We start from the raw sequence: 20,519 nt of genomic DNA on the forward strand, positions 1-20,519 counted from the left end.
AAGATGATGATGATGGGAAGGTATTTTTATTTTTTAAAAAATAGAGGATATACCAACGCTATATCCCATCTGTCGGTATATTCTCTCTTAATTGGTTTTTCCTGACTTCGATCCCGACGCGAATTTACTCATCGAAAAATCATTTTCCGACGTTTTTCTATTTCTCCCGACACTTTTGTGCATCGTGAGATCTTCATTTTCTTGTAGTGACAGTAGTAAACTTGATTGAGATACATGATAATGATTCACTTTACTAATATGTTGATATACTTTAATAACATATTGTTGATATACTTTCTAAAGATGCACTGAGTTACATAATTCATATACTTAATAATATTGTAATAAACTATATAAATTTTGAAAAAATAAAAATCATGTATAAAGTGTATTAACTAACTAATACATATAGTATAATTACATCACAACACTATACAAAGTAAAACCAAAACAAAACCAACGTAAAAAATTAAAATATAAATAATTTAAAATTAGATTTAATTCAAAATATACAACGAATAAAGTATAGAAAAATCACAAACGAAGTTAAATTACTCTAATCAACAAATATTAAATTTAATATTAAAAATAGTGTGTCATTCATACTCAAATATCAAGATTATGATAGGAAGAACACATTGTTTTCTCACTATAAGAAAGAACAAGGGTCTTGAAAAGGCCTTAGAAAGGGGAGAAGTAATACCTATGTTAATAACGAAGAAACAAATTGTTTTTTCCATACCAAAATAATAATTACGACCTTAAAAAGTGAACAAAGAAATAAGGGATGGTTAAGGCATTAAAAAGGAGAAAATAAATATATGTTATGAATGATAGTTTGAGAATAGTAACAAATTTAAGATAAAAGAGTATTTCAAAAAATGTAATTTTTGTCATATTTACAAAATTCTATAACAATGTGCTATATTTGGTGTAACATATTCTCATTATATCAAAATTCTAATATTTTCCTTTGTTTTTTAATATATTTAACAATTTTATCATCTCCAATATTTTTCCAAAAATGCTCTTTTAAAAACAAATTTGGAATATATAAACAAGTTGTTTTGAATAAAAACTAGTAAGGTTAATTAGCTCTTCTTGTCTCTTATAGAATACGTCTCTTTAATTTCTCTCTTCACTTATCTATTGATGGAAAGATCCTTCGTTCTCCTTTTTACAATTTCTTCTTTATTTAGATATCACTTTTTTTAAAACTTTTTCTCTCTTTTTTGTTGTAATATTTTAACTTTACTTTCATTAAAAAACAATAATAATAACTTTTTTAGTTCCAAAGTTTTAATCAATATGTGTGGTTTGTGGTTGAGTTTTAAAAATAGGTATAAAAGATGTCATAGATATTTTTTTTTTGTTTGATTTTAAAAGAATATTATATGGTATTTAAAAATTTTAAAAAAATAGTTTTTGTAAAATATATGATTTAACAAAATTATACTTAGTTATTTAATATAAAAATATTAAGTTTCATATCGTAAAAACTGATAATGAATTTAGAGATTAATAAAGTACTATTTTAAAATTTATGAATTAAACTCACACATTCTTTTAAGTTTAAAAAAGTAATTTTGCATGAAAAATATATTATAATAAAGAAGTCAACATAACTTTAAGAATATAGCCAATAAGTTTTAACTTTTTTACTATCGAAAAGAGAAAAATTGATAAGAATATGGAATTATATCACAAGACGAAAATCTAAAGGCTTTGTTTACTTTCAAAAATCAAAATTATTTCATGCATTGCCAACTAATTTGGCAATATAATTTATAATTATCACAGTAATACTAATAACCTAAAAAAATTGTTATTTTTACTCTAATTATTTTATTAACATTAACGAGTAAAAAATAACTAAAATAAAACTACATCAACTATCAAATATTGATACCTAATGATAGATTCTATTATAATAATTTATTTGATACAAATAATAATTACTACCAAAAAAACATAAATTAAAAAAAAAAAAGAAAAAGAGCAACAAAAATATGTATTTTATGATACTTAATAATGAAGAAATTTTATTTGGAAAAAAAGGTGGAACTTAAATTTAAATATGAATTTATTAAGATGAAGGAGTAACGCTAAACTTTCAATTTCATAAAATTGTGCCTTGAAATAAATTTGATTAAGGGTTGGATTTTAATATTGAATCTTTAAAAATATTACAAGTTTTACTCTCTAATAATTTCTTGCTCCAAATATATCACTAAGAATAAACTTTTCTTATCTCTTATGCACTACTTGTTTTATAAAACATAAATGTACGGTATGAAAGTATAATAACTTGAAAGAATAGCACCATGCTCGTATATATTTATTGGAGTGAAATTTATAGATTTTGTCTAAGTTATTTTCAATTGTTAGTTTATGTATTATATGCACAGATTTATCCAAATATGAATAAAGGTAAATTAGAGCTTAAAGAATCTACGAGGCGGTCCATGCACATCTAAAAGAATATATGAATTGATATTGACTTTTTTTTTTTTTTTTTTTGGTTCTATAAAATCTCGTTGTGAGTTTTAAAAATAATAATAAGAAAAAATGTTGTGAATTTCATCCATGGATGAAAAAAAAATGAAATAATTAATGAAAAGATGCAGGGTCCGGCATATAAAGAATAAAAACAATTTTCTTTGCAAAGATATTTCAATCGACATAAATTCGGTATTTTTTTGTCCAAAATGTTAGAGTTTCTAATCCTACACCCCATGTATGGTTGAATTCAACCATTAAAATATAATCCAAAGTGACTGTATATAACAAAATAAAGTTTACCAATTTCAATATCCAATCAACATTGGATTAAAATGACGTTTTGGTACAAATATTTCAAGCTTTATCTCATTTTATTTCTTATACTTTCCAATGTATAAATTTTGTTTTGTTTTATTTATTTGTTTTTTTATAATGTGTAGATTAGGAAAATGGAACTTTGACAGATAGAATTGTAAATTTTAAAATCTTGAAAAGTACAGAGATTAAATTTATAATTAAAAAAAAAGTTATCAACCAAATAAGTTTAAGCTCTATTCCACAATATGCTTCTTCAAACTTTGTATGAGATCTCATCAATACAATAAGCTTAAGCTCCCTCTAAAAGTAAAATTCTCACATTCACTATCTTTAGACTCTCCTAAATACAATATCAATATCGAACTTCTTCCGAGTTCTATCATGATTACCAAACCAACAGTCTCAACGATAAGCACAAAGATTTTCACTATATCAATACATAAAGGTTGAGACTTAGATAACCTCTAAGCTTAAAACGTTCAACACAACACATTCTTCTAATGAAGAACTAATCCTGAAATAACGAGAACATCATACAAAGGCTTCCTTTAAAAAGATATTTTAAGGATAATAAATATTAACTGAATATATGATGAAAGAAATAATATCCACAAAATATGCAAATCATGTAAAGAAAAATTAGCCTCAATTGACATATTGTCCACTATATTACTCAAATTTTAGCGTTAATAAATTCAACCTTAAAAAGGTAAACTTAATAATGTTTCAAGAAACATTATTAAGCAATTTATTTTTTAAATAAAGAGAGATGAATTCGTGTATGGATACACAATTCATATTTTATAGATTTGTCATTATTTGTATTTCAACTTTAAATAAATAAATATGTATAAAAAAAAATACGTTATTGATTTTTTTATTTTAATTTTCACAACCATTTGTAATTTTTTAAACTATATTGATGTTGAAATTTCCACTAATTATGAATGAGTCAATCTACCTTTTAAGAGTTGATGAATAAATTAATGTCACCCAAAAAGGACTTGGACTTCTGCTTTACTATAAATTATTTATTATTGAATTTTAAATTAATATTTATGACAAAAAGTGATTCTCCCTCTTTGTATTGGCATGATCTTCATCTTAATATATTAGTCGGAGGTACAATTTTCATCATATAATTGTTAGTATTAAAATAGTTATAATTTATATGTACATCGCTCTCGTTTGTGGCTTTTTTTTTTTTTTTCTTTTGTATAACATATGAGGTAGGATATCAAACTTCTTAGATATATCATTTCAGTTGATCATATACTCATTTTGACTATATTGTTGTTTTCTCTAATATATATAACAAAATAAAAAGGACTATCATTGTAATGTGTGGTAAGTATTTCTTTTTTCATAATTGCAGTAGGAGGCAGAGAGGTGAATTCCTTTAATGCTCCAATTGTAGGACATAAATGAATCGATATTACAATCGAATAAAAAATGTTTTGAGTACATGAAAGTAAGGTTAAGAAACACTTAAGAGAGTTGAAAATTACTATCTAAAACAACAAGTTGCACCTTTATTTTTTGTGATTCAAATATAGGAACTTCAAATTTAAACGTACTTAGTTTGAGCAATTTTGGGGTGGCCTTTTGAGAATTTTTCTAGTAGTATATAGGTGGAAACAAATCATGTGAAAAAAAACTATTATTCATATGAGTGAAGACAAAACAAGCATTCTAAAACAACTCATTTAACTTGCCACTTTAATAAGCGTTTAAGGGGTCATTAGTTGTTCAATTCAAATTCCAAATTTCATGGTTGAAAAGTTACAATACTAATCATTTGCCTATTCAATTGGAGAAAATTTTAAAATCTCATTTGGTTAGTACGAATTCAACATTTCTTTTTTCGAAAAATTTGAGTTCATAACTAAATTTCAAAAATTAAAAATAAAATTTGAAACTTTGGTTTACATTTTATAACCACTCTTTAAACTGTTAACAGCAAAATAAAGAACTTTGTAAGAAAAGTAGTGTGTTTTATATCTTGAGAAAACTTAATTTTCAAAAGCAAATGATAATTAAAGGAAGCTTAAATAAAGTACCAATATTCTTTTCATTTGAAAATTTTCACATTAAAATTATGATAATATTTCAAGAAATTGATGACTATAATATTCTGCTGTAATTTTATACAAATTTTCAAAAAGTAAAATAGATATTATTTTGAAAAAAAAATATTTAAAAGACAAAATTGACAATTGAAAAACTCAAAAATTGGTGTGAAACCAAAATAGTCTTCTATTTTTGTATGAATATTTTGTCTCTCAGTGTGAAAGCTTTATTTAATGGAAAAATGCACAAATAGTTGACTAATTAAGGTAGTTTTAGCTATCTAACAAATAATTAAAGAATAACAGTAATTGTAGCCAAACTAACGATGAAAATATAACAAAACTAAAGACAGTTTACATAAAAAAACTTAGAAACTTAGAAACTTCGTAAGAAAATTATATTGTAATTTTTATGTTAATAGATTTTGTATTTGGTATATAGTTTCAATTTTTTTTTGCTAGGTTTGAAAATACTTCTAAATTTTCTTGTAAATTCTTATACTCGTGAAATTCATTTATATGTCATCAATTTTTTGAAACATTTATAAAAATATTAGTTCATCACGCGGCATAACCTTAATTTTCACAAACTTTAATCTCTATTTTAGTCATTGATAAAGTGTTAAATAAGTATGGTTCAACTCGTATGAAACTTATTTTTGTTACTACAACTTCAAAGTTAGAGGTTCAATTTTCCACTCTAATATCGTCAAAATAAATTGTACTGATAAGGAACAAATCTTCTCTCGCTAAACTGAAAAATGAAATTTAAAAAGTTGAAAATTTAAATTGGAAACAACTCTACATAAAATACAGAATAAGATAGGACTATGTATTTGTCGACCCAATTCAACTTTCTAAGTTTTTTTTTTTTTCCATAAACGTCAAATTAAATGGTTGTTGTAAGGTTGAAAATTGGTCCCTCAAAATATTTGAAAATCAAATCTTGTTTGGGCTATTTATAATTAAATACAAAACCACAATTAAGTTCAATCATCTTTCTATTTTTATCTTGTTGTTTATTTTTTTTGTTTAGTTTCTTTGATAATAAACATCTTAGTAATACCTATTTTATCTTTTTTGTTTTATGTTTTAACTGGATTATCATTCCGTTAAAATAATTGTGATGCGAAAAATCTTTTAATCAATTTTTTATAAAAAAAAAAAGAAAAAGACAGATTGTTGATAACTACTTTAATTCTTTAAGATTGAGAGTTTTAAAAAAATAATTGAAAGTGGGCATAGGGTAAAAATATTTCACAAAACTCTTGAACCAAATGAAATAAAAACTGAACTCAAACTCAAACATCATATTGAAAACTATTAATTTCATTTTATAAGTGAAAACTATTAAAATCAAAGCTTTGAAAACAAAGTTGAAACATTTTGGGATTTTAGCACCCAAGTCAAAATAAAGACCACACTCAAAAGTACTCGAGAGTAATATGGACTACAAATTTATTTTTCTGTCTGCTTCCATAGATTAAGTAAAATAGCATGGAAAATAGTGGTATTTTACTCTCTTCTTTCAGCACCCACGTATCCTACACCTCTTAAGTCATTTAAAAAACTCAGACTAGTCAAGCTCAATAGGGTCTTCTATCCTCACTCTACCAAGCCCATTTCCTTGGCTATATTATAAGTGTTATCTCACCTTTTAACTGTGTTCGAGACTCTTGCATTTATGAAAGCTAAGGTCACCATAATTCTAGTAATAATAATATAGAAAAATAAAATAAAATTGGTACGTCCTAAGATATATTGCACTATTTGACAACGCCCATAGTATAGCGAAAAGAAAAAACTATAACTTATGATGGCGTAATATCTGTAATCCCTTTCGTGTTGAGTCTCAAAAAGAGGGGAAAATATCATTCCTTTCATTAAGGATTTCAAAATCATCAATTCACCACTTGAGTATTAATAGTCCTAACAACGACAATTCATGGTTTCATTAATGGGCCAAAGAACCACTAGGCCCAAATCTACACTTTAGTTCATCTGTAAAGCCCACAAAGCCTAAGCCCATACTATAGCTCCTCAGGGAAAGCCAACCCATTAGGTTCATGTACATATACAGTTAATGAAGTATGGGAAGAGGAATTTTGAAGGTTCATTTTCGCAAACCATCTCCAAGGAATGGGGGGGCAGTATCAAGGAGTAAAAGGACAAATTCTTCCCATTCTTCAGAATCTTCATTGGGATGGATGAAACGGATAGCCTCTTTTTTCACCTATAAATAAAAACCAACCAAATCCCATTGTTCATCACAATCCACTTACCTTATTGGAAGAAGGTATGGCCACAGCATTTGTAAGAGGGGCTCACACAATGAACTCCATGTTCTTCAAGTAAGAGCCTTCTTCAACTCACCCATCAACTAATTCTTTTCTTTTGTTTATGATTCTGTTTTTCTACAAGAAAGCAGTTTTTAAGAACATCAGAATAAGATTTGAAATATTTACTTCTATCTTCACCATTATCTTGACATTGATCTATGATCAGAAGGCTGCAGACCAAAACAAAGGACAGTCTTGGAACCAAAGTCAAATTAGGTTTCATTCAGAATACCGTCGTTAGCTGGGTTCAATTAGTACATTGTTTAAAATTGTATTAACGTGAGATGTAAAACACAACACATGGAATAACAAGACAGAGTATTACCTTGTTTTTCTGATTCTGATTCGGTTACATTCTTTGGCAGACCGATTGGGCGAAAGGGCTTCCACAGGAAAAGCTCTTCACCAGATATGATGAGGGAGAGAGTTGAAACAGAAAGCAAGGAACTGAAGAGCAACCAGAGCCATGTGGGGGGTGAAGTGACTCCTTGGGTGCTCGATGGGCGAACTGGAATTTATTACCCTAAAGGCCACGAGAAGGTCCTTAACAGCATTCCCGATGGCGGTGGGGCTGCAGTTAACACCCAGGTCAACTGGTTTAACGATGAAAACATCTAAAAGGGTGTTTAACATTGGCCTGTTGCTCCATCCAGATTACCTTATTGCGTCTGAATTCACAAAAAGCAAACAGAGCCAAGCGTTGTTGTTAAACTGATGACGTCACCAATATCCGTTTCAAAGCAATTGTATCAATTAAACTCAATAAGTCCAATTTAGAGGTAAATATTAAGATTCACAAATCAACAAGCACAAAAATATTACGAATAATTTGTGGTTGTGTTTATTATATAATTAACTAGAATCAACTACACTTACAAGCTTGCTGACGATATCTACAAACAAGAACCGTGTTGCTCTGAGACAAGCTGTTTTAAGAAAATTAAGGAATAGATATATTGACACTATAATCAACAAATGGGTTTTATACCATACATTTCCAGTGACTAAATATGGATAGAGATTGTTAACGCCAGTGACAGAATGAATGAAGAGCAGGCTTACTCGAATTCCATGTGGCTGAAATTGATTTCTAAACTGGGTAGATTGGAATACCACAGCAAAATCAAAGAAAACATGAGTCAATCATGTCAATTTCCAGACGGAGAAGTTTTTATTGAACCATTAAACTCTCTCTAGATTTTTTTTCTCCACATAAGAGGATATTGATAGAACACTAAGGCAATGGAACTCTTATTGATAATTAAACCAAATTGAATACAATATCAAAGAAGAATCTCTCGTTACCTTCTCTCTCAAAGGTGCATAGATTCCTGACTAAAATCTCAAAACCTAACTACCCTTCCCCTCCAATAATTCAAACATATTTATAAAACATATCCTAACTAATTACCCTAACAAACTCACACGTGCCTACACTAATACTCACACGTGCCTACACTAATACTCACACGTGCCTACCCTAATTCTTCTTCCCTCGTCTAGTATATTGGTGGATGATAGGGGGTCTATCAGATATCATACATGGATTACTTTTGGTATAATTTGATTTCCTTAAAAATTAATATTTCAATTCATTAATATTATATATCATAATACTTAAATATAATTTAGATAAATGTGTTTCATAAGCATTTGTTTTCACAGAATACCGATTAGGTTCAAGTTGTGTGATATTGAACTCCTCTATCTAACAAGTGCTGATTTTTTCCTAACTGCTTATGATTTAATCAAATGCAAAAGATATTAACATTGGTTTATTTCCTATAAATTGATAATGCATGTGATTTCCACACTTCCAAGATTATCCCATTCCTCTTCGTCTATTTTGTCCCCGTTATCTTTTAATCTTGTTCGTAATTTATTCTGTTACCATTTTCCAAAACAAAATACACACATGCAAAGCACGCTGACCGGAAAAAAGGGGAAGAACCAAAAAGGGGCAGGAAGAGAGGTAGACACATATATTGCAATAAATAAATAAATAAAAACCCCAATGGAAAAAAAATCTGGGTAACATGGGCAATAAAGAAGACTGGAAAGAAGATTAGATGGGTTGGGTACGTAATATTCTGAAGAATTTTGAAATGAACAAGCAGAAAAAACAAGTAACATTTCAAACGGCAAAATAGATCAGATATGCATCAAACAAAAACTTCTATATAATTAAGCAGACCATGCTTGCTATACACACATGTAATGTGTTTTAGTTCAACAGCATCTGTAGGAGGATTTGAATCTTTGAGCCTTTAAGTCAAGGGTATATACTTCAACCAGTTGAGTTGCATTCAAGTTGGTAGGTTCATAGGTTGCTAAATGACTAAATGGTGAACAAAACATCTTATATATAGATTTTGAGGCCAGTTTGATAATTTTCCAATTAAGTCGATTCTGTTCTTTTAACTTTCAAATTGATTACTTGGGTCCAAAACTTAACAAAATAATTGATAATTGTTTTGTCTTTAGTATCATACTGCCATCACTTATTTGACAAACGGATAACATCACTTTAAATATGCCTAATATCAAATTGACGCAAGCATACGTTGAGCAATTATCTGAGTTATATTCCAATGATTACTCACCTCAAAGAGTTAATATACATATTCAAAGTTCGCCATTCCTTTGCTCAATATTTAACTGCACAGTAATGACAAGTACCAAAATGAGTATTTTCTCAAGTCTAGTGACTTAAATGGGTCTTAAATAAATAAAATAGTATCATCTAACAAGTTATCTTTTGAACTCAAAGTACAATCAATCTGTACAACAAAAACCAATATAAGCATCAACTGGTCAAGATCTAAAGATCTAAAGATCAAAAGTTTGAATCCCCACCCTATATATTATTCAACTTTAGAAATAAATAAATAAACCTATACAACCAAGTCTGTTAATTAAGGGCATTCATTATATATTTTTCCTTTAAGCCAGATTTCTTTTCTATAACAAAAATAAAAGTATTTAACGGAATTATATTACTTTTCAGCACTTCAACTTAAACAGTTTTTTAAAATGGAACTCAAATAGTTAAATGTGCAATTTGCAAACTCCTAATAACAATAATTTCAACAAAACATGAACAAGAAGAGAAGAAGAAGAAAGAACTTAGATGTGCAGTTCAGAGACCTCGGGCCTAAAGCTCCAAATGCTTAGTGGTCAGTGATGTGTACGGTAATGACCCAACACCGCAGTTACAGAAAAAAATGCATATAGTGCTTTACAGCATTTTCAGTTATAGAAGAAACACAATAACAGAAGAGCATATTGTTGTCATTTCTGAGTACAAGATTGATGACAAGATGGAGTAGACGGACTTACCCATCCATGGAAGTGAAAGTGCTTTCTATGCTCCAATTCCAATATGCCAGTAAACAACTCACAAATACAACATTGCACCCTGAGAACGGCTACATGCAGATCCAAGCCTGCAAAATCTGCATCAACACTATACATTCTCATTGTAAGTAATGAAAAAACCTTAACTGTCCCAGCTTTCCATCCCAAATATATTACACTAAAAATGACATACCCAACCTAATATGTTTGTCAGCTTTCATCCTTGGCTTTGAGTCGGAGAACCAATGTCATTCTAATTATCAAATCAATTGCCATCTTTCTTCTCTGAGGATCTTTGATAGAACATCCTACGTTCAAATTCTCATCATTTTATATCAATAAGAGCTAAGCACTTCTGCTTCCCTGATCTGTTAAAGAATAATAACAAGTTTTCAAAATATATGCTTAACTTGTAGTAAGACCACATACAAACTAATGATACTATACACAAAGCGAAAATGGAATACACTATAAAGAAAAGGCCTACCAACCTCCAGAGACTAAGGACGACTCTTCCTTTTTGGCTCTTTCATTTGAAGTCTGGAACAAGAGAAGGAGAATAGCCTCAATGCACAAAGAAACAATATTGACGGATCTGGTCGCTGATGAAAAGTTCAAGGATAAAACAAAAGTAATTTTCAGTTTAATTGAACATGAAACAATAATGACAATATCAACAGATACTGAGGTAACAAAGAACCTCTGCAGAAATTCGATCAGTCTTGGCCAGTGATTGTAGGTGGATTCCAACCATGTACGAGTGTAGTGTAAGTAATTTCATCTACAGGTAATCCTTCGGTGGCCATTTGATCACATACTTTAAAAGCATTGTCCATGTCATTTGCCTTACAAAATCCATTAGTCAAGACATTGTAAGTAACAACATCTGGGACGATTCCACTTTCTTTCATTTTTATCAGAAGGTTATTTGCTTTTTCCATATTCCCTAATTTACAGTAGCCGTCGATCATGACAGTGTAGGTAAATTTGTTAGGATGTATGTTAAAAGAGATCATCTCAAGCCAAGTAGATTCAGCAGTATCCATTTGCCCCAGCTTACAATAACCGCCAATTAATGCAGTATAGCAAACAACATTCGGCACAAATCCTTCCTTTCTCATTTCATCAATAAGATGCTTTGCATCTTCAACAAGACCAATGTTGCACACGCCGTGTATTAGAGAAGAATACGTGGCACAATTTGGTAAAATTCCCTTGCTTTTCATATTTTCAAGAAGTTGCAAAGCTGCAGCTACATTTCCATTCTGGCAATGTGCTTTGATAATTATATTGTAGACAATGGAATTCAGCTCCATTTTCTTAGAGAGCAATTCATTAAATAAATTTTCAACATCTTCGATTCTGTTAGCTTTACAATAACCTTCCATCATTATCCCGTAAGTGTGAATGTTAGAAATCAGCCCACTAGCTTTGAATTCATCCCAAAGTTTAATAGCATCATCCAATTTTCCTACATTGCACAGTCCACGCAATAGAAAATTGTAAGTATAGATATCTGGCTGAATTCCTCGTTTGGTCATCTCTTCTCTAAGTCTAAAGCATCCCTCAACTTTTCCCTCATTGCAAAAACCTAAGATGAGTGCATTGTATGTGATCCGATCCATTGGAAGACCCCTCTCTAACATCTCTTTGACAATTCTAGAAGCCTCTGGCAATTTACCAGCCCCACAAAGTCCATGTATTAGAGCATTGGAGGTCACCTTACTTGCTGGAGACCCTTTCTCCAATAACCTAAACCAAAGTTCAGTTGCTTCTAAATGTTTACCATCCTTGCACAATCCACATACCAACATGGTTAAGAGTAGATCACTAGGCCTGAAGTTCCTAGATAACATCATCTTAGTAAATCGGAATGCAGAATGGTACCTGAACTTTTTACATAGCCAGTGGACAACCGAATAACAATTATCCGGGTGTATAGATAGCCCACTTGATAATATCTCCTCAAGGGCATTCTCTGCATGCTCAATTTGATCACTTTTGCAAAATCCTTGCATGAGACTATATAAAGTAACTGAAGTAGGAGTTATATTTTTGGATATCATCACATCTTTGATCTTAAGTGCTCCTTCGATATTTCCCATTTTGCAGTATCCATCAATTAAATTATTGAAGACAACTACATTTGGATTAAAACCCGAACCAATCATTTCATCTAAAACATGATTCACTTTGTCAAAAAAGTTTAGTTTTATCAAACCATTAATAAGCGCACCATAAGTTTTAAGATTTGGCTGTACCCCTTTCACTGTCATCTTCTCTTTGAGCTCAAAGGCATTGTCTAATCTCCCATTCTGGCATAAACCATTAATAATACAATTATAAGTAACAACATTGGGAGAAATCCCCAACTTCTCCATTTTCATGAATAACTCAATGGCATTTTCCATCTTCCCTCCCTTGCACAAAGCATTTATCACGTTCGTAAATGAGAAAACATCTGGACAAGCTCCTTCGGACATCACTCGAAATACTTCACAACACTTCTCAAATTCATTAGCCTTTACCAACGAGCTCAATAAAAAATTACAAGTCTTTAACGATGGAAAGGTACCCTTACGAGCAAGCAAATAAAACACATCCACAGCGCAACTAAAGCCAAGATTTCTGAATTGTGTGCTGTATACATGTATCAATAAATCAAATGCCTGTGTCCATTCAAACCGCCCAACAACTGAAGTTAAACCAAACAATGCATTAGCTATCTCAATGTGAAACTTTTCTGAATCCAAATTCAACACCGGGAGATTCCCGTCTATCAAACGAATCAGAAGCAGTCTTGCGGGGGGTATAAACTTAGAACGAATAAGCAAAAGAATCAATGTACAATAAGAATGGATGGTAAATCGAAATTTGAAAGAATTAGACGCAAAGTAAAAAAAATTAAGACAAGTCATGGGGTTGGCTTTCAATCCAATGGAGAAGAAGAGCTGATCAAATTGAGAAGGAGACAAATGGGGTAAGAGAGCACTACATTTAGAAGAGTCGAGAGATGAATGAGAAAGAACAGAAGATACCCAAAGATGCAACTGATCCTGGGACTGCCAGGGCGGATCCTGATGGTGTTCTTTATGCGGTTGGGTGGAAGACACACAGACCAGCCGACGAGAGAAGGGAAACAATACAGGAGTTGTCTTACTGATTTTAAATCTTGTCAAATGCATTGAAGAACTAAAATTGCAAATTATAGGTTTAAGGAAGATTGAACTGATGAGGTTCAATAGAGGAGGAGGAAGAAGAAGAATATTGAGATGGATTGTAAAGGATGGAGGCTGAGCTAGGGTGAAAGGAAAAACGCCGCGAGGTCGGAGGCGGAGAGGGAGTAGAGGGCGGGAGGAGAAGAACGTGGAGCCCAGGAGTTGGGCCACGAGAGAACAAATTGAGCGGCTGATTTTGGTGGTTTAAGTTTTCGAGTGCCAAAATGTGTGTTTATTGTGGGTTGGATGATGTCAATGTTATCATAGTTTTGGGCTTTGGTCCATATCTTAGACTAGGGTTTGTATTCAACTTACCAAACACCAAATGGTAAAATTTTGATTAATGTTGTTCTTTTGAAAAAAAATTAGAGAAACAGGATAGTTTACACAATATCCAAAAATTTGTAGTATTCCTATCTTATATGATGGGTTCAACTCAAGAATATGAGTTGAATCTTAATAACTCACATTACCTCACTCATATTATAAATGTTTGGTTAAATTAAGTTAAAGATTCTTTTGAGTTGGGTTGAGTATCGGGTTGGAGGGTTGAAAAATCTGGTTCAATCCAACCCAACTCAAATTAATATAATATACATGCGAATGTACATAAGTTAATGAAATTAGGTCTCCTCCCTCCCTCATTCTTCCTCTATTCTCAGTCTTCCCTGGCGGGCTGCTTCCCTTCCATTCGGGCATCTCCTATGTCTCTCCTCCATCTTCGACTCTCATTCGTTTTCGCGCGTGCTTTCCTCTTTTCTCCATTCTCTTCCACGCGCCGCATTTCATCTCCTCCTTCTCAAATCTCAAATCCTCATATCCCATCTCCTCCTCTTCTCATATCTTAATTTGTGTCGCATCTCATCTCTTCTTCTTCTCAAATCTCAAATTTGCACTGCATCTCATCTCAAAGAACCACATCTCAAATCTCAATTTTTTTTAATGATTCGTAAATAAAAGAATTAAAACAAAATTAAAATGTTTGTATCAATGTTTTACATCCATTTAAAAATTTAAAAAAAAATCAATGTGTTTCACACCCCGAACGTCTTTGATTTCGAGTTGGTTGTTCATTGTCGACTTTAAACTCTGTGTTGTTTTGGCTCCTCTTAATTTTTTGGTTTTTGTTGGTACTCTTGTGGACTTGATACATCTTTAAGTGCTTCGTAGCACAGATATTCGTTATGTTATCCACGATCTCGTTTGTGTCCATGCATGTATGAATTCGATGAACTTGCATCCATGTATGAAAAAGATGGATCGACTATGAATCAAAATATAATGTATTAGCCCTTTAATCATAAGACTCAAGATTAAATGTTGGCATCATCGTCATTGGACTACCGTAACCAGTCTAATGAGAAAAAGACTTCAAATTTAGACGATTGTGTTGTCTATGACTTCAAATTTAGACGATTGTGTTGTCTATGGTAAACGATTATGTTGAATGCTAAGCGATTGTGTAATCTAATGTAAATGATCGTTAAAATCTTCAAATCTAGTGATCATGTTGACCATGTTAAACGATCGTGTTGACTATGGTAAGCGATCATTTATATGATATTAACATTATCATGTAGTTCTTTTTTAAAACGATGAAAAAATAGCTTTAAATTGAAACGATCGTGTTGATATTCTTAAATATGAAGAATAAGAAGAAGTAGCTTTAAAAAATCTTGTCGAAAATTGTGAAAATAAAATAGTAGATTTAAACCGAAAAATAGATTGTTTAAAAATATATGAAAAATGAGATAAAGAAATCTAAAAGAAAAGATGAATAAATCACATAAAATATGAATAAATAAAAGTTATTAATCGTATGCAACATTCAAATAGACTTTTTATTACACGTTCTAAATATTTGTTTGGTTATATTACATTTACTTAAACAAACCTAGATATCTTTAAAAAAAAACTGGCTAAATCATAATATATATGATATCTAGTCGAGATTTCAAATTAAAAAAAAAAAAAAAAACAACTTATCCCAAATTTTACTCTTCATTCAGTTAGGTTAGGATGTGATAAGCAACAGGTAAAAATACATTGTAATAAATCAATATGATATATACCAACGGCAGAGGTAAAACGAAGATATTTTAAAAATATGACACGTGCATGACACGCTCTTGCCAAAATGCCAAATTTTACCAAAATCCCGACTGCCTCCCTCTTCTTTTCTTTTGTTTTTCCGCTTTCAAAATGTTTTATGTAAATAGCGGAGGGCTAACAAGTAAATAGCAAACTTTTAAAAAAAAATCATTTCAGAAAATAATAAAAAGGTTTGAAAATAGCAAAAGACGAAAATAACCTACAAGTCGTGTAATACTGATTAGTAAAAGACGAAAACATAAATGACCTTTAAACGTGAATCTAACTAATCCATAAATATGGAAAATAATTTTTTTAAAAAACAATAATAAATTGTTCCAATTTAGTTAATTATTAACACGTTTTGATTTAATTTTTTTTTTCATTGTGTGAATGAGATAGAGTTGTAGAAAAATAACTCTACCAACGTAAATACACAAAAATATAACTACTCAAATATGTACAGATTTAGCGAGCTAGTTTCTTTACTAATCTACCAAATTAAGCCCACAAAAATACACGAGACAAATATATACAATTTTATTTACCTTAGGCCACAAATCTACCAAATTTGATAAAATACACAATTTATTACTAGTCTCAAACAAATAATTTCGCCTAAAAATCATCTCCTCTCACTAATCACATTACTTTTCTGTCTCACCATGAACATAACATAACCTCCCATTTCCATCCAAATCCTATTTGATATCCAAAAAATCTTTCCCTTACCTTCTTCAACAAAATGAAAACAACATTTCTCTCAATGAGCGATAATAAATCTCATGTTCTTCTTAAAAGAATTGTGTTAGGAATTGAGTTTTTATTGAAATTTGTAAATGAAATTGTGACAAATCTGCATTTTAGAACCTTTGATAAAACCGTTATTTGACAACAAATTTGTGCAAATAAATTTTAAAATGTGTATACAATATTTAATTGATAAGTATAAATATGTAAAAGATATATGGCATTAGATAGAAAATATTTTACTAACTAAATCTCAATTTTTAGAAAGAAAGAAAAATGATTTTTTAAAATCAATTATTAGAGATTTAGTAAAATAGTTGCAATCTATCTATCTAGATCCTCTCAATAGTATCTTAGGATTATCCACAAGTGAAATAAACGTGAATGCCAAGTATAAACTATTTGCTATTAATACCAATTTCTCAGTAGTAGAGATATGAAGCATGTGTGAAGTTTTAAGGCACATGAACTAATAAAGCAAACAAAAGAAATATTCTGAGAGCTCATATACTATTGTGAAAGTCTAAGGTTTAACAAATGTGAAGACATCATTTAGGTTAACCAAACCAATGTTGCAATTTTCTGTCTAAAATGAGTGACTTTGCTTGGGCTTGACCCACATGGAATCGCCCTTAATCCCAATAGTTCGACCCAACCAATCGGGTCCTAGCCTAGGCAGATTGGAATACGACTCATATTAACCAATTGTTAATGGTTAGGTTAGTAGCTAATTTGTTGATTAGGTTTAATCTCACTAATATCATTCTAAATCTAGGTTTCAAACTTTTATTATTATTATTGTGGCCATTGTGATAGAATTCAATCTTCCATGCATTGTTTCTAAACATAATTTCAAATTTTGTATGAGAATATTTCCTCTTCCCATGGTATTTCCCTTTAAACCCATTTTTTCATGTCTTGGCTCATCTTAGTTTTGACTTATCAACATAGCAAATATTAAACACAACATACTCTCAACAAAATACTTTCATCAACATTTTTCTAAAATTCATATAAGGTACTTAAAGTTGAAGGAGAGTCGTTGTCATGGGTTGAAACACAGAATCCAACTCCAAAGTAGCAGCCAATTCAGGCTCCAAGATGGCAGACACAGTCCACGATCCATCCCCTTTAGCACTCGGCCTTTGGTTCATATAGCTAACCCCAATTCTCTCTATAGTCGACCCCACAGTTCCAAGCACTGGCCCTCCAAATCCAAAGTCTAATTCCGAAACTGGAAACCTTTGTCCCGATGACACTACAAGGCCCGGCCCACCAAGCCCCAATACAATCCTCGACATCATAAGCCCAGGCCTATGACACTCGATCCAATCAACCAAGTCTAAGAAATGGGCCTTGTTCGTCGCCTTAGAAATCGCCTCATGAACCACGTCAGCAATCTCCGCTATGGAACTACATTTCAATTCTTCAATACTTGCCTCTCCAAACACAACCGACAAGACGTTCCCTATGTAATCCGACATGTAGTTCCTATCTCCTCCTAATCGACTTCTCCCATCGACTAACCATCCCATTTTACACTTCGTATGCTCTGTTCCCATGGCGGAAACCATTTTTTTCCACACATATGCAGAGAACGCTTCGATTTTCGTCCTCTTAACTCCGTTCGAACTCCCAAGCTTCTGCAGTTGATCGATGCTCGTTTGATCGATGTAATAGAGTCTCTTGATTAGCTTCTTCAATGTCGGAATATTGTTTATGTCTTCCATGGTGCATTTCACCATCGTATTGTTCAAATCTGGATGGTAAGTCGGCGGAGAACGAGGGAGAATGCTTCTCCGATGATCTGGTATGGTGGAAATTTGTTTTCCTCTAGAGATTTCTGACCATGCGAGGAGGAATTTTCCAAATGCAGTTGCGTCACCAAGCGCATGATCGAATGTGAATGTAATTGAAATTCCGCCGCAAGTGTAACTCGTGATTTGAATTTGGAGAGGGAAGTCTGGATTTACAGTGACGAGTTTTTCCTGGAGTAATTCGTTGAGATCATGAAAATTCAAGGCGTTTAATGGAAGATTAGCCTTTGCTTCTACTACCAAAGCACCGAAGTTATTGCAAATGATTTCAGGTTCGTTCGTTGTTGGATTTTGGACAATTTTACCTGCAAATGGATAGTAATGATTTAAGGTTTTTGCGAGGGAAATTTTGAGAGCGTCGATGATGCCGGTGGAGGAGTTGGTCGTGGGACGGCGATAGAAGTAAAAATATGTGATAGGAAAACGGCCGGAGAGGAGATCGAGATTTGAGAGATGCAAAATGGGCGAGTCGGATTCCGATTCCGAGAAGGGATTGTTAGTGGGTTTGACGATGGATTTGTTGGTGAATGTAACATGGAGTTTGGGTTGGATTGAAATGAGTTCCATTACAGCTTGAAGATGAATTAGGCAATTGGAGGATGAATATTTTGAAAGAGATGCAGTTATGGTAGCTTCTCGCTACTTTCCACTTTCCACTTTCGATTTGATTGAGCTGACTTACCCATTACGGTGTGCCTACATCATATAATATATACATTCTCTTTGTCACATGAGTTGGAGCATACTTTAACTAGTTGGAATGCTAATCATACGTTTCACAAATGGAAAGCTTTAATCTTCATATTCTTGTGCATAATTCTAAGTTGGGACATTACCGATTCTACTTTTGTTGTTTCTAGGTTAAATTATAAATTTAGTTGTTAAAGTATTTTCAAGTGTTTGATTTACTTCTTAATCTATTCCTTCTAAAGATGGTCTTAAATATTAAAATTAAGAAAATTCTTTCTAATTCTCTCTTCGTTTTTTTCAATTAGAATTCTCAACACTTTCTTTGATACAAAAAAATTAAACTAATGGTGGAAGATAAATTTAATATATAGTAGTTAAATACAAAAGTAGATAATTCAAACATCCAACAAACCACATTCAAACTATTCCAATAATTTTGTGCGTTAATAACAATCATGTGCAAACCTATATTATATATATTATATTACTATTTAAAAAAGCGATTTATTTTACAAAAATATCCTTCTAAATTTTGTTTAATTCCGATTATTTCAACCATATTTTCAATCAAATAATTTGGGTTATATTACTGAGATGTTAACAACAAATTAGTCTATATACTAAAATAAATTATATCTCATGAGATCTAATTATTACTTTTAGGAAAGAGAAAAAAGGTACTAAGATATACACTCTTGGGTTGACTCTGGAAAATAAATTGTTAATGATTAGTTTTTTAAATTAATAAATAAATTTATATTTAATTCGAAGATAAATTTATTTTCTACCTAACTTTTACTTTCCTTTAGTATATTTTAGTGTAACAATTGTGGATGTAGAATTGAATCGTAGATGGTAAACCAACTAGTGCTTTCACAAGGTTTTTTTAGTATAAGTTTTGTAAAATTATATAAATAATTCAATCTTGATTGTGGTTACATTTTCGTAATATTAAAATTTTACAAATTCTTTGATAAACGAAAAATTATAGGGTTCTTAAAAGTGTATGAATAATGCAATCATCTCTAGAATAATTAAGTTCTACAAATTCTTTGATAAATTAAAAATTGTAGGGTTGATAGTCCAAATAAATTCGTGAACATCATTGAAACATAAAGAACTAAATTCAAATTAAAATGTTAAAATCATATATATTGAATGAAATTTAAGTAAATATTCAAATATTATAATTTAGATTTTGAAATATACAAGTGAAATGCAGGTAGTAGAACACTAATAATGTTGGATGGATGAGTTTCTTCCACTCGCTTATAATGTATTATTTATACATTTGAATTGTATTATAATTTGTACACTTCTGTTTGTTATAGTTACTACATTTCTCTTAAGCAAATTAAACAGAAATCT

General features: G+C 31.0%; 3 protein-coding genes across 7 annotated transcripts; 1 reads left to right on the forward strand and 2 right to left on the reverse strand.

Moving 5' to 3' along the window:
• The first annotated feature begins 7,187 nt into the window (after positions 1–7,187).
• Positions 7,188–8,128, forward strand: LOC101205531. The gene is made up of 2 exons (XM_004148930.3): positions 7,188–7,240; positions 7,594–8,128. The coding sequence occupies exons 1-2, from the start codon at positions 7,188–7,190 to the stop codon at positions 7,844–7,846; spliced, it is 306 nt and encodes a 101-aa protein (XP_004148978.1). The 3' UTR covers positions 7,847–8,128.
• LOC101211036 (pentatricopeptide repeat-containing protein At4g19440, chloroplastic) lies at positions 7,554–14,016 on the reverse strand. Of its 5 annotated transcripts, none has more exons than XM_031884261.1 (6): positions 11,286–14,016; positions 11,077–11,125; positions 10,779–10,953; positions 10,568–10,683; positions 9,832–9,886; positions 7,554–7,896 (listed from the first exon to the last, which is right to left on the reverse strand). In XM_031884261.1, the coding sequence occupies exon 1, from the start codon at positions 13,768–13,770 to the stop codon at positions 11,302–11,304; it is 2,469 nt and encodes an 822-aa protein (XP_031740121.1). In that variant the 5' UTR covers positions 13,771–14,016; the 3' UTR covers positions 7,554–7,896; positions 9,832–9,886; positions 10,568–10,683; positions 10,779–10,953; positions 11,077–11,125; positions 11,286–11,301. The 5 variants fall into 5 exon arrangements, with proteins under 5 accessions (XP_031740121.1, XP_031740119.1, XP_031740120.1 ...); XM_031884259.1 differs by having other exon boundaries at positions 10,784–10,953; positions 11,077–11,187; positions 11,286–14,015; XM_031884260.1 differs by having other exon boundaries at positions 10,568–10,694; positions 10,784–10,953; positions 11,077–11,187; positions 11,286–14,015.
• A 3,462-nt stretch (positions 14,017–17,478) lies between these two features.
• LOC101210791 (anthranilate N-benzoyltransferase protein 1) lies at positions 17,479–19,196 on the reverse strand. The gene has a single exon (XM_004148951.3). The coding sequence runs from the start codon at positions 19,026–19,028 to the stop codon at positions 17,667–17,669; it is 1,362 nt and encodes a 453-aa protein (XP_004148999.1). The 5' UTR covers positions 19,029–19,196; the 3' UTR covers positions 17,479–17,666.
• Positions 19,197–20,519: the final 1,323 nt, after the last annotated feature.

Source organism: Cucumis sativus, chromosome 4, assembly GCF_000004075.3.
Source record: "Cucumis sativus cultivar 9930 chromosome 4, Cucumber_9930_V3, whole genome shotgun sequence".
Classification (NCBI taxonomy): domain Eukaryota; kingdom Viridiplantae; phylum Streptophyta; class Magnoliopsida; order Cucurbitales; family Cucurbitaceae; genus Cucumis; species Cucumis sativus.